The following is an 18,049-nucleotide window of genomic DNA, read 5'->3' on the forward strand; positions in this document are numbered from 1 at the left end:
TAACATGAAGCCTATATGACCTTTTCATTACATCTGTAACTGTTTCTTGCTGTTGATTTTTTTCCTTTCCTTCGGCTGACTATATCAAAAGCAGCCCTAAGTAACTGGGTGGATTTTACTTGTGCAATAACGGGTGTTTTTTTCATATCAAGCTATTCGGTCACCTTTGTCTAGCATTTTTCTTCCTTCTGTAGATACTGGTATCTCTTCCAGTCGAAGGTCTGAACTGTACAATTTCTTCTGTGAAGACCTGAACCACTTTCCCTTGATTTTTCTTTTTCCTGTTTTAGCTGGTTTTACTAGAAAACTTTGTAGTTCTGTTTTTCTCGGAGATCTATTTTTTTGTTCTCATCTTTCTCACTGAAATTATTATCATTTGTATTCAAGAACGCCATACTCTCTGTGTTGTATAACCTGGAAAAAAATCCAGAACAAACATTCAATAACAATATCAGTTGCTATCTTGAAGGTGCAGAAGGTTTCCTTTTATGTTCCTGCATTTGGTTTTTTTTTTGTGGACCAAATTCCATCCTGAAAAAGAAAGTTAGATTGTAGCTAAACAATTGCTGCCCTATATCTGAAATCACTTGTGTGCTTTTATTATGGTAATGTCTAGAGGTCTTATGACTGATTTTTCTTTTTTTGTTATCTTGTAACATGCTGTGTCTGTTGTGATGTCTAAGGTCACTAAATTACTTATATTCAGCTTTTTTGTTTCAGTGTCAGTAAGGCTTAAGGACATATTTGCAAATAGGTGTGAGCTTGTGTGCTCTTCTAAATGTAAGTCTTAGGCTCTGCTTCAGCAACCAAATCTATGTAGGTGTACAGTGTCATTGCCATGGCCACACAGCTCTCTGCTCACAGCAAAGATGATTAAATGCTGAAGTCTTTGCTGAAAAATTAGACTGAAGGTAGAATGTGCACATCTGTAGGCATATAACTGTTGCTCTCAATTAATGAGAAATTACATATAGATGCTCAAAACTGAGAGGTATGTCTCTGCAGCCCTAATTACTAGTGGGCAATGTTTGAGTAGATACTGAATTGCTAAGTAAAAAATGTATTTGAAGGGCCTTCTATTAAATAGTTTTAATAAATACTTTTTTCATTCTTTTAAATATATACAATTTTAATTATTTTGTGTGTGTTATGTAGATAAATAAAAATATTCCCACACAACCTTAGTGAAGTGTTTTACTACCCAACAGTACAACTGTTAAGAAGTTACTCACCAGAAATTTAAGTCCTGCCCTACAATGGATGGCTTAGGGATTTTTCAGGAAAACTAAGGGAGCTGTAGCCTTCTCTGGTCTCTCACTCCAGTATGCATTTAGAGTCAGAAACTTCTGGTGTTTTTTTACTCTGTGTTTGTTCAGTAAATTTTTCCTAGTTGTGGTTAGTCACCTAAAGGTCACTGAGTTTTACAACCTCTTAGTTTAAACTATGAATACTTCAAATTAAGGTTTTATATTGAAAGAGGATGGAGGTATAGGAGACAGCTTAAAAATTACTTTAGCCTAGATTATTTTACATCCACTTTAATAAATTGAAGTTCTTATCACAGCTGATGGAAGCAGATTATTGCCTAGGGAAGGAGGTAAAATCCAGGTAACTACAAAGATTCAATGGGTTAAACAAAAACCCTAAGAGAAAGATTGCTAAAACTCTGGTTTTAGCATTACACATTTACTCTGGTTATAATGATAGACAGTGACTTACTCAAATTCCTGCCTGATGTGAGATACATAAAGAGGAATGGAGAAAATCCAAGTAACTTATACTCCATAAAAAAAACAAACCAGCAAAAAAACTGAAAGAAGAAAAAAAAATACAGTCTGTTCTCTCTACTAAGTAAGCTGAAATGATCTCACTTTCTCCCAGAAGACTGTGCAGTAGAATAAAAATTTTCCTTTCTATGCCAGAAAGAGGCTCTCGCTGAATACTATGCCATGCGAGCAGAAGCTTTCAAATAGTACAACAATTTCTTGCAACTTTTAGGTTTGGTTTAACAAGAAGGAGTATGATTCTTCTTTGGGTGCAGTAATGAGAATACAACCTTAAAGTCAGTTTGTAATAGCCCTGCTTTTTATTTTCAGCTGTTACAAGAACTCCCACAGCCCCTTGATGAAAGAAAGAGTGCTGAAAGCCACAGACTTGAGCACTTCTCATTCAGAATTCCTTCGCATTTAAGGGAGCAGCAACGTGGCATCCTCTCTTGTGGCTCAGCTCTCCCAGAGGAGCATTTCTTCCACCTGGCTTGCTATTCTCCACTCTGTCCCAGGCTGAGTAGCTCACAGCAGTTTTTTCCTCAGTGTCCTATTCTCTCTAGCCACCATCCCAAATAAAGGTTGTTTCCAAAAGCCTTTCTAAATAGCACAACAAATGGAAGTTTCTAGTCATAAGAACTGCAGCTATAATGATGCCATTAACTCTTAGCCTCTACATCCACTGTGCTTGGATGCCCACTGCTAACGGAAAGAAATGGAAGTGCCTTTTGGTCTTCACCAGCTATGCTAATGTAAGAATGCTTCTAGATGCAAATACTTCTGTCCACTACCTAAAGTTACCTTTACCTGTGTCACTCTCTCAGTAGTGCATACTGACCTCTGTGAAAGATTTTTAATGATCCCCCTCTGTTTTTTGTTTGAGCATTTTGTTGTAAGGTTGTGAGCATTTGTTTTGTTTGGTTTTAATATGGACTTGATGGTGAAATCGATATTTTAGCCTATGACTTCCTAGATAATAGATTTTTAGCTTGGTGATTACAATAGTTTGAGGCATGTAGATTTTATGTTAATAAAAGTGAACATGAAGTGTTAGATATGTTAAGGGCATGTGTATTCCCTCAGATTCCTACTCCGACACATTCAGACAGGAGATGAAATATTTGGCTGCACTCTATTACAACGATGTATTTACAAGACTAGGGTTAATATTGTACTTTTTCATCTGTTTTCTGCATTCCATTTTCCTGAATATTACTAGGATTATGTGACCTTCTGTTGCCATTCACAGAGAGGCTGAAACTGTCTTGTCCGTTATTGTATCATGTGAAGAATACAGCCTGTAAGCCCTGGCTAAGCCTTTATGATAGCATGGAAAGTGAAGCTAAATGCAACTAGTTATAAGCCAGTTACTACCCAAAACCGCAGGTAAGACCTAACCAACCTGAATTTTTTGCTGAACAGTAGTTCAGCAGAATCTGGTTTTACTTTCAGGAAAACTACAGTGTTTGACCATTCTATAACGTCATAAATTGCACATATAGTGCATTAATCTCTTTGGTAGCAGTGTGCCAATTAATACAAAATACGAAGTCTTTTTGTTGGCTATTATGAGCATACCTGTGAAATACAGTTGATGTGTTTCAGGTTTTTTGTCTCTAAAACTGGAAAATACATTTCCATTAATAAAACCTTGGACTACCAAATATTCTATTATATATCTTATTCCATAAAGAAAATAAAAACTTTTTTTCTGTTGTTGTATAAACTTACCAGAAGGATTAGGTAGACTTTTGTGCCCCTTCATAGAACTCATCTCTTCAAACTAATGTGATGTAGTTTCTTTATCCAGCTGAAACCATATATATGTCATAAGCTTTATTAGGAAAGATCTTTTCAGAATTTTTGAAAATATATCTACACACACAATCACAGAAAGCTTTATTTAGACCAAATTTCTGGACTCTTGTAGAGAACAGGAGGTAAATTGATTTTTTTTTTTTCTTCATACACTATATTAAGATTCTTAAGAAAAAAATATTTTGGATCTTTTCCTCTCACAAAAGGAGAATATATGGAACTACAAAACCTTCTTTGAAGATGAATGAGTATTCTACTTGTTACAGAAATATAAAATCAGAGCAAGTGTGATTAATAATTGTTTTCTTTTGACTATTGTGAATTATATTGTGTTAATATATAAGCCCTAATGTCTAAGTCAAAATTTGTCTAAATAACTATTTGAAGGAACTATACTCTCCTGATTCATTCAGGATATACAGAGCTGAGATTACAGAAATGAGAGAACTCCTGGAGAAGAAATTTAATCCAGAGAGTTGTATGCCTTCCTGCCTTTCTTTCCTTCTTTCTTTCTTTCTTTTCTCCCTTCCTTCCTTTCTCTCTTTTTTTTTTAAACCAGATGTTTAACTTCTGTAGTCGGGCACTCTTAAATTTTAAAATCATGTAACCCTCTACTGTCATTTTAAAGAGTATTTATTCTTCTTGCATCTTTGAAAAAAAAGATTATTTAAAATGAATTAACAAAAGTTCTTGAAATACTAAACAAAGCAGTAAGTAGTTAGACAAAGCAATTAAACTGAGTTAGGCTATGAATACAAGGATATGCTGTTATGTTTTGTACAACATGAAAACAAATTTATAAATTTAGTTTTAGGATAGCATTCTATCTAGATAGTATTCTACTTTGGCAGAGTACAAAAAGGAGAAAAGGACAGAACAAGACAGCTTAGAGACAAGTAAAAAGTAGCAGCATAGGGAAGATACTTCAGAAACAAGTATTTTTCAATCAGGGTCTTAAAAAATACACTTAAAAATGTCAGAGTTTTTTGAAGATGAAATAAGTAACGCAGTCATAAATTTTCTCAAAGTAGCTCTATCAAGTCTGACATGGTCCACAAATTAAGAGGCAGACACACTCACTGAAATTAATGCGTTTGGCAAATAAAGCATATCTTAAGCACTTCAGCCATCTGCTTTTCAGAAGTTACTGATATTTGTTAATGTTTGGTTATTTTTTCTATAGTACCTTTTGTTGCATGTTAGAGAACTGATTTAGAATTTACTCTAAGACGTATCGGAAAATTAAATTCAAAAGAAGTCGCATTTCATTTTCCAGATCACATCAGATCTAATACTGTGAAAATAACAAAATGCCTGGACTTATATCAAGGATGATATGGGTCTGGGCCCAAGTTGTTACGTGCAGGCTTGGTAGACTTCAGTGTAGGAGAACGTAGAAAATTCTATCATTAAATCATTTTTATACAGTGAATAACTATGTTCTTCAAACATTATACTTGTTATTCCATTCTTGTTATGTTATACAAAATATTGTAAAATAGAATTAGTAGCTTAGTACATATAAGCGCCACAACATTAAGTGTATAAGGTATATTGTGCCAACATTGCATTAGGTTAGACTAACTGGACCAAAGATGACCAGGATATATTAGAGATACCAGAAAGAGGTGAATTAGAGCTCACCACAGGTTAAAATGTCAGAATAAATAGCCTAACTGCCAAGTATCTCATAATTTACAGCTTATAAACTTATGTGATTCCCTGTGCTTAAGATGACAAAAGAAAGATATGACATGACAGTATGGGCCTGACCATGCAATTTGTTAATGCAGGGGTTCTTGACACTTTTCAGAATTGAGCTGTTAAGAGTTTCCTCCTCAGGAGGTTAAAATTTCCTACTACCGAAGTAGTGTTAACTGTTGAAATTATGACTTTTATGCATTAACTTTTTTCCTCTTTTTTTCTTGATATTTAATACCCACAGTGTCGCTGATGTGTATGCTTCATATCATTGTATTACATGTAATGTTTATCATATCTACTTCATTATTATTTACTTACTCAATACATTACATCACTAAATTAAGTATTCTTTTTATCTGTTGTGCTGGGTCCAGCTGGGTTGGAGCTGACTTTCTTCATAGCAGCCTGTATAGTTCTGTGGTTTGTATTTGTGGCTAAAAGTGTTTATAACTCACTAGTGTTTTGCCTATTGTTGAACAGTACTTGCACAGTGCCAAGGTTTTCTCTTCTTCCTATTCTGACCCTCCAGTGAGTAGGATGGGGGTGGGTAAGAAATTAGGCAGGGACAAAGCCAGGTCAGCTGATAGAATTTGGCCAAAGGGATATTCCAGGCCATATAACACCATGTTTGGCAATAAAAAAAGACTATAAATACTTACAATATTCTTGTACCTTTGTAACTCCTTGCTACTGTTTGGAAGTTGGGGTGTCAAGAAAAGAAGGATGGTACCTCTGTTACTGGGCGTGAGTCACTGGGCATGAATGTGCTTGTTCATATCCCGCTGTACTGCAGAGATGGCGTTCATTTGAAGAAAGTTACATTTGGTCGAGGAAATTTTGAGCACCTTTTCATATGCAGATCACTCCTGGGCTAGGAAGGGACCAGATTACTGGCACCACGCTGAAGCATCACAGGCAAATGTAGTGCTCTGACACATTTAGCAGTTGTATTAAGCTTTCCATACAAAAGTTTAAAGGTGAACATGTTTCTCATTCTTCACCAAGACAAGATAATCCAAATTCTGTTGAAGGCTCAGTAAGTATGTAAACTTGGGATAATTACTGGACTTATATTTAAAAATAAATTTAAAAAATAAAGCAACAATATATATATAAAGTAGGGTTTTAAAAAACGCAAGGCATGAACAACTTTGCCAGATCAATGGTCATCTATCCAGGTAATCTTAATAGAATGCTTTGTGTCTCAATAGGAAATACCACTTAGGAAGCATGTAGAAACCTGGTTACCCCCAAATCTAAAAACTTCAGTTGACCTGCTTTGTAACTCTCCTTAATGCTTCTCTGTTATTCTCCAGGTACAGAGAATGGAAACTGCTCATTCAGCAGAAGCTACACTCAAAATGGGAGTGCCCCAAGGGTTTTAAGTAGTGTTTTAAGTAAATTTTAATGATGTCCTCTTTATTGTTCCTATTAACCTTCCTAATGGTGCCCTCAATATTTAATTTGCTCTCCTGGATGCCACCATGCACTAAATTGAAGATTTCAGACAACTGCTAACAATTCTCCCAGGATCTTTTTCCTGAGTTATAACTGCTACTCCCAGCTTTAGCACCACATGGTCGTATTTTAGGTATTTTTTTTGTAGATGTATGATCTTGCATTTATCGATGCTGAAGGTCATGTTCCACCTTTTTTACCTGTTAATTCAGGTATGAGACATCCTTGTCATTAGTGCATCTGACAAGTACCCAAAGCTTAACGTCAGCAGCAAACAGAGATTTCACTGATTCTTCCTTTCTTTAGGTCATTGCTGAAGAAGCTGGCTCAAAAAAAATCCCAGCACCAGTCCTTGAAGGACTCTTTTCTACTCTGAAAAGTGAAAATTAAGCTTTCTCCTTTGCTTTCTGTACATAAATCAACTTTATGGGTCCCCATTAAGAGACCTATCCACTAGCTCTGTGGTAACTAATTTTCTTTAATACTTTTTCATGTGTAATCTTGCTAAAGTATTTTGAAAATTGAAATATTTCCACCATATCCCTTTATTTAAATGCCTATTGACACCCTCACTGCACATATTTAGAAAGAGTTGTGCATAATAATTAAGTCAGTATTTTGGAAATGACACATTTTGTTCATCCAAAAATAGACATTCAAAAACACTGAAGTAATTGTTTACATACTCACCTGCTTACATTTTAAGATTTCAATTTAAAAAATATTTGTATCCTTCAGTTTACAACAAATTTACACTGTTTCCTTCAACAGTTTCTTTTAAAAATTGTGTTTATCAAACAATTTCTTTGCTGTTACATGTGAAATTCCACATTAATATAGAGAAGAGTAAACAATGAGTTCCTTTAAGAAAGAAAAACTGTAATAATTAACACATGAATTACTCCTGTTGGCAGAAAATATCTTTGCACATTATGTCACAACTCAGTCTATGCATTTTTATGTTTTTCAAAAGTTATGAGGAATCTTTTTTTACTTTTTTTTTAACTTTTCTCATATTTCTGGGTTCTTTTTACCTTAGTTTGCAGGGGGTTTACCTGGAATTTAGTTTTCTTCTGTGTTTGTCATGTCCTTCCAACATATTTTTTCTTTAATTTTTATCTCAGCAAATCTAAATCTCTTTTTGCCAGAATCTCTTAACCGTCTGAATTTTTATTTTCCACTGAGGACTGATTTTTTCAGAGTATGTTACTGCTTAAAAAAACCTGATTTTTCACCTCATTTGTATTTTATTTAACAAGGGAATTGTCTCCATCTCTGTGACTTTTGAATTAGCAAGTGTATTCTGTTGACTTTCCCAAGGGCAGTGTAAATGCTGTTAACTATACCATCTGTTTCAAAAGTGTCATGTTTTTCATGCTCTTTTAGAAAATTGTTTAGAAATAATTTTCCAACAGAAATATCTCTAGTTACTTTGGTTTTGTTTCATGTAATTCTTAGTCAAAACATAAATGATATAACAGCAATAAATGCTATCTATAATTCTACCATGCCTTTATCTCTTAAATTTTTGATTTGTATAAATATTATTGTTTGCATAATCATATTATTACACCATTTAATAGGTATTTTACTAGACCACTTCATTCTGAGAAATTGCCTATTTTCTTTGTATTTGACTATTCATGTGATCACATGTGACTGCAGTGAAAACCATTGTTCTGGGAGATTATGCTCTTTTCAGCCTCTACATACTTTCCTTTTAAAAACACTGAAAAAATTCATGTGATGACACAGTTTGTGCCCTCAAAGGAAACTGTATGCTTATTGAAGAAAGTCAGATGTTTGCTAGTGTAGAAAAATATTTTATTTAAGAAAGAGGGGGGAAAAATCAAAGAAATTTCAATAAACCGGTTTTATTTTTCATGCCTGTTCTTTTAGGAGTCATCATCTATCATGGTTATTCTTCGTTACTTCAGGGGGAGGGGGAAGAAACTCAGGCTTAATATTTGTTATAAAAGATGTGGGACTCTGCTAATTAAGCATTTACAGATTCTGAATGTTACATCTGCATTGCCCTGACACCACCATAAATGTCTGAAAATGTGTTACATTTATGGGTCCTTATTCCTCCAGAGCAGAGCTTTGGAGGCCAGTTTCTAGCAGACTGTGCTAAAATTCTTTTGCCCCATGACAATAATAACTCCTAAATATATATGGATTTTTTTTAGCTCGTAGTAACAGCAAAACCTTGCAACACAGTTGTATCCTAACCATGATGCCTTAGAATGTATGTAGAACTTAATCTAATCTGCTAATTTTAAATTAGATCTTATTATTTTGTTACTGAAAACAGTTTAATTTTCCATTTAAAGTTTAAAGTATTGACAGCGGTATGAGTGTTACATTCTTGTTTATCAACAAAATTGAGAGTGTGGTTACACTTCTGTAATCTTTTATCACTTGTATATGTAAACGAGAACAGAGATCTCAAATCCATTTGCAGGGCTAGTTCTTAATAAGACACATTTTTAAAGGTAAATTATTCAAAATGGGTAGCTTATTCAAAGTTGGGGAAAATCAGAGGGTTCATAGGCAATGTAGTGATTACAGGCTTTTGACAATTCTATTGAAATAATTGACATATCTGTTAGCTGGAAATGCTGAAACTCTTCTATACTTGTATAGAAAAATTAAGATGGATAAATACAAGCTAAAATGCTAATATATTTACAAAATTTAAAATTATTTCTAGTAGAATTGTATTGAAGCATTGCCTTCTCATTCCCTGTCCCTCCCTTCCTATGAGGGAAAGAACATTGTATGAAATCTGAAATATTGGTCTTACCTACAGGGAAATTTTTAAGGCCTGATTTTTGGCAGCATTACTATTTAGTTAGTTTCTAACTATGTGGTGGGTTTCTTAACTTTTTGCCGCGTTTCAGACTGACTTAAAAGAGAACAGTTTTTCTTTTTGGCTTGTGGCTTTTTTCCCCTCCAAAGCATATCAAATCTGTCAGAGTTGATTTACACTTGTAAGTAAGACCTTTCATGCAGAGTAGTCCTGTGTTCTCAGCTGTCCAGTTTCATTGTATTTTGAGTGGCAATTCTGATTTTTAAATGGAGACAAACTGAGGCTGAAAGCTTGTCATAGACAAAAGCTATCCAATTTCAAATATCACTGTTAGCATTTCATGTGTTTATATATACATATTTGATACCAAGGGTATTTTCCTATTGTGAATGGACATTAAAATAAAGAATTAATCAACAGTTTTAACAACAGAAAGTTGTAAAACTTTTTGCCGTTCAGCATTTTTTGAAAGAGATAGTCTTATTTTTGTAACACTCTTAATGGATAATGAGGAACAATATGAACACAATGACCAAGACTTGAACTCATGTTCAAATAGATGAGTCCAATTATATGAACCTTTGAGAAAGCAATTACATGCTTAGTTGACCTCATTTTCAAGATCCAAGAGCATTTTTCTCATCTTTCTGTGTTACCTGTCAGCTATTGTTAAAATTATCATGAAAAAAAAATAAGAATAGGAAACGCATTGTGCATTCTTTATTTCTCCATTGTTTTGTCAAATGTCCAATGTGAAAAGTTAATTTGGTGCAAGAAGCTAGATAGATTATCACAAAGGTCTAACCTGGATGCCTTTTCTCATGTGTTTAAAAATGTAAATTATCTTTTGCTCAGTAATTATTTTGAGGGTCAAGTATAGAGGACAAGAAAATCAGCAGTCAAACCATTTAGTGATCTAACTTTAGATCTGTGTTTTGTTCGAGGGACCTTGAAAGATAGAGTACAATAGTTTCCTTGTCATGTCTTTTCTTCAAAACAAGCACATATTGTCCTACTGTTATGTTGTTAGTGTAAAGTGGGATTTTTCAAAGGATTCTGCACAGATGTAATTCTTCCACAAGTCAGGCTCAGCTTCTGCTGAAAGTTCTACCACAAATTTCAAAAGGAAAGGAGCAAGACTGAGGCCAAATGGTTTTGGAAGGATGTGCAGACTATTTCTAACATCGAGAAGCATCATGTTGTCAAAATACCTTGGAATATGTGTATTTAGAGAGATCAAAGCATTTCAAATGTAAGCATAAATAAGCACCAGGTAAATGCTTATTAGTGCCCTTTGACAGTTTCTTTGGCCCTAGCTTTCTCCCCTTTTTGTGCACTGTTTTTATGAGTGAACTCCAGGGATTTCAGATTTACTACTTCTTAGTCTCCTTTAAATTGAGTATTCTCCATCTGGCCTGTGTATCTGATTATTCCTTTGCTCTGGCTGATGTGGTCAACCACAAATAAACCATATGAGGTGATAAAAAATGGCATAATAATGGAGATATTTGAGGGTTTGTTTCTTATGGTCTCCCTTTCAGAATTTGTCAGTTAAGAATGCTGTCACATCCATGATATAGTTACACAGGAGTACCAATGTTTCATAAAACCAAATTGGATTTTCTATACAGATTTCCCAAATCATTCCAAATGCTTATGTGCAAACTTTTTTGGTCTTTGTAGTATTGATTATATAGATTAGAAACAGAAATAATTATTGCTGCTTAGGCATTTCTCACTCTTCCTGCTAGGTTTTTCCAGGTTTGCAAGAAAAGACATCAGTTTTAAATGTGAATTTGCCTAAAAGAACCAGAGATTTAACAAGATGACCTGGAGACTGGGACTTCTAAAGCACTTAAATTTCAGACAAACAGCTGCTATTACCATTCTTAATGCTTTAATTCATATTTGAACATGAAATTTCCCATTTTTTGTATTTTTGAGACACACATTTTTGAACACATATCAAGAATAACAGTTTGGTAACTAGCTTGGACAATCTTGGGAAAGATTTCCAGAGACTACACAAAAAGATAAGCATGCATTTTAATGACAGTTCTTGAAGTTTTAAAGCAGTATTTCTCCACATGTTTTGCAGAGGTTATAGATATCATGAAATGGTGTACATAAGGTGGGAAAAGGTTAGACTAGCCCATATCTAAGTATTTGTTTCAGATCTTTTTCTTTTCTGTGTTTTGTGGCCCTTTTGTGGCCAACAATTAAGAAGTTTTTATTCCAAAGCTTCTTTAGAAAAAAATACATACTGAAAAAAACCGGAAAAAGTATTTTGCGTTTATTCTGTCATTTTGAGTAAAAGCTAAGGAAGGCAGAGGAGAACCATTCCCCTGCCATTTTAATTTTCAGTGCTGCCACATTGTAAGGCACAAATCTGTATGCACAGTAAAGCTGCTGTAATTGCTTTTATTCATAGAAACTATCACATTGTGCTAAATTTACTGCTGTTTCAGCTACCACTCCACATTGATTTTTACATTAATTCAATCACAGCAGCAATAATGCTGCTACTTCCTCTTGACCTTTGTCTTTTACCTGTTTATTTTGCCATTCAGTGTTATCAGTTAAGACTCTGATTCTTTCCCATGTGTGCCATATCTGTTCCTGCCTTGTCTTATTTGCTTGTCACAGAGAACTTTGCATTGACATGCTCTTTTCATTACTCAAATAGTTGCAAGCTATTTTCTGCTTTCTTCTGTCATCAGCCTCCACAAACTGGTGTTTCATTTATTGATTGCGGTTATCTTCACTTTGTTCCCACAATCCCCACCTTTTTTCTTCGAGTAATAAGGGGGAAAGTAAGGAAGCACATGCATCTAGGGGTGCAAAGCCAGCTAACTAATTCAATATGACTGAGTAAAATTGTTTCTGAATGGAAGGTATCATGTTATACTCAGCTCACGATTTTAACCACCTAAGCAGACATTTATGTTTAAGTATTTATTTATGATGTTTCTTTAGTCAATGAAGAAGGATTGACTGCCTCCAGCAGAAAATTCTTCCCTTCATGTTTAGATCTCTAAATTTAGCTGAAAAATCTTCCTTTACTCCCAGTGCTACCTGCGAGCAATGTGATCCTTTCTGCTGAAGCAAACTGGATTCATCACAGATTTCCTTTCTGGAAAATCTGTACCACTTTTTATTATAACCCATTAGGAAACACATCTCTCTGATTCTGACAAAATAGGATTCTTGGATTCTGTGCTGGGAATTGTTGGAAAAGTGGGTGAATGTTGAGCTGCAGCTACCCAGTCAGACAACGGTGTGGAAAAGAATCTCAATGCTTTCCTGTGGAATTTTTCTGGATGTGCTTAAAGAAAGGAAATTATGATATTGTTGGTGCTGGGTTGTTTGGTTTTTTGTTTGGGGTTGTTGGGGTTTTTTTTGGTGGGGTTTGGTTGTTGTTCACCTTCTTTTTAAAAGAAAATCTTCCTCCAAATTGTGGGGAAGGTAATATATTCCACTTTTGCTTTATGTAAATTTTCTGCTTTCACCAAGCTGGTCTGAAGAATTAAAACTGCTAATGACAGCAGTGGGTTCTAATTAGTTTCCAGATAGATCAATTAACATGGAGACTGATTAGTTCCCAGAAATCCATTTGGATAATTTAATTGAATAGTTAATTTTAATCCATATTTCTGAATGCTTTTCAAGGGTTGTGTAGGATCCATGGGGATTTTATGCTTTTTTATTTCCTTTTTTGTTATAGGCTTATTGGAAGTCAGAATTTAATTAAATTGTGAATGCTCAAAACAGCATAGGTATTAGCTTGTGTGATGGGAATCTAAAACTCCTCAGAACCCTTTGTCAGAGTTTCAGTATGATCCTCCATATAAACTAGATGTATCAGTTCCTTAATTGCATTCAGTTACCCATTACTGTATTATTTTGCACATTACACATCCCATATGTTTAGTGATCACCCCTAGGAAACTTATTTCTTGTCAGGTGTGTATGTGAAAGTTCTTGTGTAGTGTCTTAGAATAAACACCCTTTTCAGATGACCCCATGAGCATATCTTCCCACTACCAGTAAATCCTCCCATGTGATAAGATCTACCAGAGCACCTCCTTATAACACTTGTTATTTTAACATATACCTAGAGCCCCAATTTGGGGAATGCTTCAGGACTGAAGGCAGAGGTCAGTGTCCAGTTCCCTTCTCTATCTTCCCACCTTTGACATACCTTAGCCTAATGGAGACCTGAATTACCTAGCCCTCTGAGCAGTTATACTTATTACATGACCCAGAAACCAGGTTCATTTTTTGGTTTGGTTTTGGAGGGGGTTGGTTGGTTAGTTGGTTGATTTTTTAATAGCCCAAACGATGTATGATTTTGCAGGGAGAATGGAGACATTTTTCCTTCATACTTTTCACTTGACTAAAATACAGCTCTTTCCAATTTTTTTCACCATTTTTGTGTTCTAATAATAATAAATGATGAATTATACAAATTAAAATATTTTAACTACTAAAAGTTCTGATAACATATTTAGTAAATAAGGTCCATGTTTTTCTTTTCATACAAAGTTTGACAGCTGGCTGACCACTGCCACATACCTTCCTCATCTTCAGTACATGCAGTTGGAAGACTTAACGGTAATCAATATGCAGGTTTTGGATTTTTTAAATATGGCTTTACTGAGAAGCTGTGCTTCCATGTGAGATCCCTTTTAAACTTCTCTATATGATGTAATAGTTAAAATAAGCCTATAGTCTGTTTCTGCACTTTCACTGCAGATCCATTGATTTGCTTTTCTGCATCTCTCTATGGAAGTCTGCATAGCAAAAGGGACAAACCATAGACATCTGAAAACAGCTACCATAAGAAAGCTGATGAAAATAACATTCAAGTAGTTTCATTAGTTTCCTATTTGCAAAGTGTTTGCCAATAGAATGGATAATCTGGTTTATTATTTTTTTAATTCTATATTCATTTTGTTAGGGGAGGGCAAGTCTCTGAGGGTAACCAAAACATTTTCCCATAGCTAGCTAGCTATTAATGGAATGTCAGGCTTTAGGTATGTTTGTGATAGACTGGGTATTAAGGAATTATCTGAACACAACATCCCCTCCTGTCTCAGCAGTATTTTCACCCTGTGCTGGAGACTGAACAAGAAACCAAAAGCAGCCCAATAAGGCTATAAAACCTGTGGGGCTGCAGATGTGGATACAACGTAAACAAATTAAATTGTGAATCTGTTAGGCTTCTACCATGGCAATGACCTATTTATTTAAAAATGACCTAATCTCATTTTTCACAGTATGATGATAGTAATAATTCCAAAAAATTATCAGTTTTCAATACTTAAGTTGCCATGTTTTTCTGCTTCTGAATACATTAATAGAGTATTTGCCTTTGTATCATTTAAGTTATATCATTTATATTGTTTTATCCTATAGTTCACAAGTGGCATAAAACTAGAACTTAGAAAATGACATTCAAGTAGTTTCATTAGTTTCCTATTTGCAAAGTGTTTGCCAATAGAATGGATAATCTGGTTTATTATTTTTAATTTTATATTATTTTCTTCAGTGAATAATTTCTGTGCTGCAGGTTGTTCGTTACCTGTGAATACTCACAACTTGCAGTAGATGGAAATCCTCTCTAATTTGGTAGTAACACTGGTTAATGCTCATTCTTTTCCTGAATGGATTGCACAGTTTCAACAGTTTAGCCATGTAGCAAACCAACCAAATCTGACTTTCAAGAGTCCTATCAGTCTACAGAGGAAATGAAAGTGAAAAATGAACTTTAGAATGATAATGAAAAGAAAGAACTAGACAGCTAATAATGCAGAAGGGGAATGAACAGGAAGACAAGTAAAATACTGAGGAACAAAAGAGTAGAAGGAAGTGAATAGCTAGAGGAAAGTCCAGCTACAGGCAGTACTTGTCAGTAAAAGACAGAAATGGCCTGACAGAAACCTCATAAAGTTCAACAAAGTTCAACAAGTGCAAAGTACTGAATCTGGGATGGAATAAGCCCATGTACAAGTACTGGCTGGGGGGTGACAAGCTGGTAGGTGTGTCTGATTGCTGCCTTCAGCTACCTAAGGGATGTTTGCAGAGAGTATAGAGCCAGACTCTTTTGAGAACTGCATAGTGAATGAGCAGAAATTGAAGCAACTTAAATTCCAGTAAGACATAAGGATGCAGATAGGTACAGGTGTTTTTTCCAGAGTTGTTGTGGGGTCTTTTAGCTTAGAGATATTCAGATCCTGCCTGGACATGGCCCTGAACAGCCTGATCTAACTTCAAGGAACCGGCTGTGCCCGGCACGGGGCAGCCCCGGCCGCTCCCCACAGGGGCCGCCCCCAGCCCCCTGACAAACATGCCACACTCACGTCCTGTCTATCATGTATTTATGTAATTCTGCCAGACATGGAATAACTTAACAGGCATAACTGAGCAAAGCGAGGTATTTAGACGTATTCTGAATTTCTTTAATAGAGTGAGTATTCAGAAAAATATAGACACTTAACCCCCTTGTTTTATTGCTGAATAATCACAAATAGTTAGAGAGCTACTACTGTGCCATAAAATAGCCAAGCAAAGTGTTCACCAGTACAAATTTAATCTGCTCTTATATGCACATAATTGTATTTATATAAAAACACACATTCATGTATGTGTGTATGTCATACACAATATATACAAAAGCAATTCTTACTCTAATTCTAGCATCTAGCATGATGACTAAAAGATCTCATACATTTGCAGGATACAGACTGAGTTTACTCTTGCTCTATAAAGGCAGTATGATTAAGCTGCTCTGATTTTTTTTTAATAGTTTTAAGGTAATTATTTATTGTTAGTAATGTGAAATATTACTGAATTTCTTTCATTCTGTTATGGTAATACACTAAAACAAGAATCCTACTGTCAGGCCAAGATTTTGACTGTGATTTAGAGTGCTTTCAATCTGAGCAGTTGTGTTGCAGATACTTTCAAATATCCCCGTTCTCAAAGACTGGGCAGACAACTGTTATATCATCCAAGAGTCTTATTCTGAGCTATTCTAATCTCTTCCAATTTTTATTATCTCAATTTCTGTCGATTTATAGGTAGCTACAGCCCCTGTCTTCCAAAGATTGACTCAGACTATTTTCCCTTTCCTTTTACAGGCAAGAATATGGCTGGTTTGCTCAGATTCGCCTGTTCCATAAGGAGTGCTGAGGAATGTCATACCATAAATCTGGATTTAGGGTCTCTGATCCAGAGTCAAAACCAGTAGCTCACAGGACATGAAACACAAAATCAGTATTACTTTACTCTTTTGGAGCTGATTTACTCAAAAGATTTGACAGATTAAATTTGTAATAAAAAGTTTTGGGCTGGATGGTACATTGTTTAATTTAGTCTTGTTTTTATTAAGGATGCAGCACTGGCCATCCACAATGCTTTAACTTTATCAGGGGCTTGTATTCCATGGCACATTTATGTCTGGCAAGAAAATACAATACAAGCATACATTTCATGTTTTCTCTGGTTCGTTCTCCAGATATATGGTCAAAGAACTACGTCTTACACAGATTAAATTTGTACTGCTCAATTACCGTTCAGTGCTGAACACATTGATGAACTGTGGCACAGTACTAAACAACTCATTTGCCAGCAGTTCCTGTATATATAAAATTACTGTTAAAGAAACTTTTTAAGCAGACTGATGAAAGATATGGCTTTCACTGTTGTCCTCGTAACTGCACTTGTGAAGAATTACCAAAAATAATGAATAAACAGTACATCTGACAGCAATATTTTATATTAAAACTAACTTTCAAACATCAAAAGACAAGAAATAGTGCAAATCCAGTGACCAACCTTACAATTCTGTGTTTTTGCTTATTCTTCATGACAGACACAATCTTAAATGTTTCCTTTCTGAAGACATTTCTTTTCTTCATATTTGCATATCTTGTGCGTGAATATGAGTGTTCAGGAATGTTGTAAAAGCTATGTCAGTGTAGTTTTATGGTGTAATTAATTTACGAGCATCTCCTATAAATATCTGTTCATGTAGATTATTACCCCCCTTTTCAGGTTGTGTCTGTTGTCAGTCCTTAATCATACAAGCTCTCAAGACAGAAATGAAGCTGCAAAAATCATCTGATAAGAAATATGTTCTTCTTAGTTACTATGAAATTTTGTTTGCTTCTCTGCTGGCACTTTTTGTGTGTGTTTGTGTTGGACTGATTGTACTTTCATGGTTATCAATCCAGGAGTTAGAACGAGGTAAGTAACCACTCTTTAACCTTTTCAGGAGTTCTTTAGCAGATGTTGATACTTTTGAAACCAGTAATATTATCATTGGAATTATGTTTCCTATTTCATGCTATTATTTTAATGCTGGGGGGTATAGGGGTGGGGGAGTATGATTTCCTCCTCTGCTGGAAATCGATGTGAACAAAATAGGCAAAAATACAAGTACTTGAAACATGTCCTGAAGCCACAGAAAAGAATTTACATGGTTTAG

At 35.0% G+C, this 18,049-nt stretch overlaps 1 protein-coding gene across 1 annotated transcript in view; it reads left to right on the forward strand.

Annotated features, from left to right (window-relative positions):
- Window positions 1–17,663: 17,663 nt before the first annotated feature.
- TMPRSS15 (transmembrane serine protease 15) overlaps window positions 17,664–18,049 on the forward strand; it is a 56,876-nt gene continuing 56,490 nt past the window's right edge. The window contains exon 1 of the mRNA XM_037377842.1: window positions 17,664–17,808. Coding sequence (XP_037233739.1) covers window positions 17,664–17,808 — 145 coding nt within the window. The remainder of the gene's footprint in view (window positions 17,809–18,049) is intronic.

This window comes from Falco rusticolus, chromosome 2 (genome assembly GCF_015220075.1).
Source record: "Falco rusticolus isolate bFalRus1 chromosome 2, bFalRus1.pri, whole genome shotgun sequence".
Taxonomy (NCBI): Eukaryota; Metazoa; Chordata; class Aves; order Falconiformes; family Falconidae; genus Falco; species Falco rusticolus.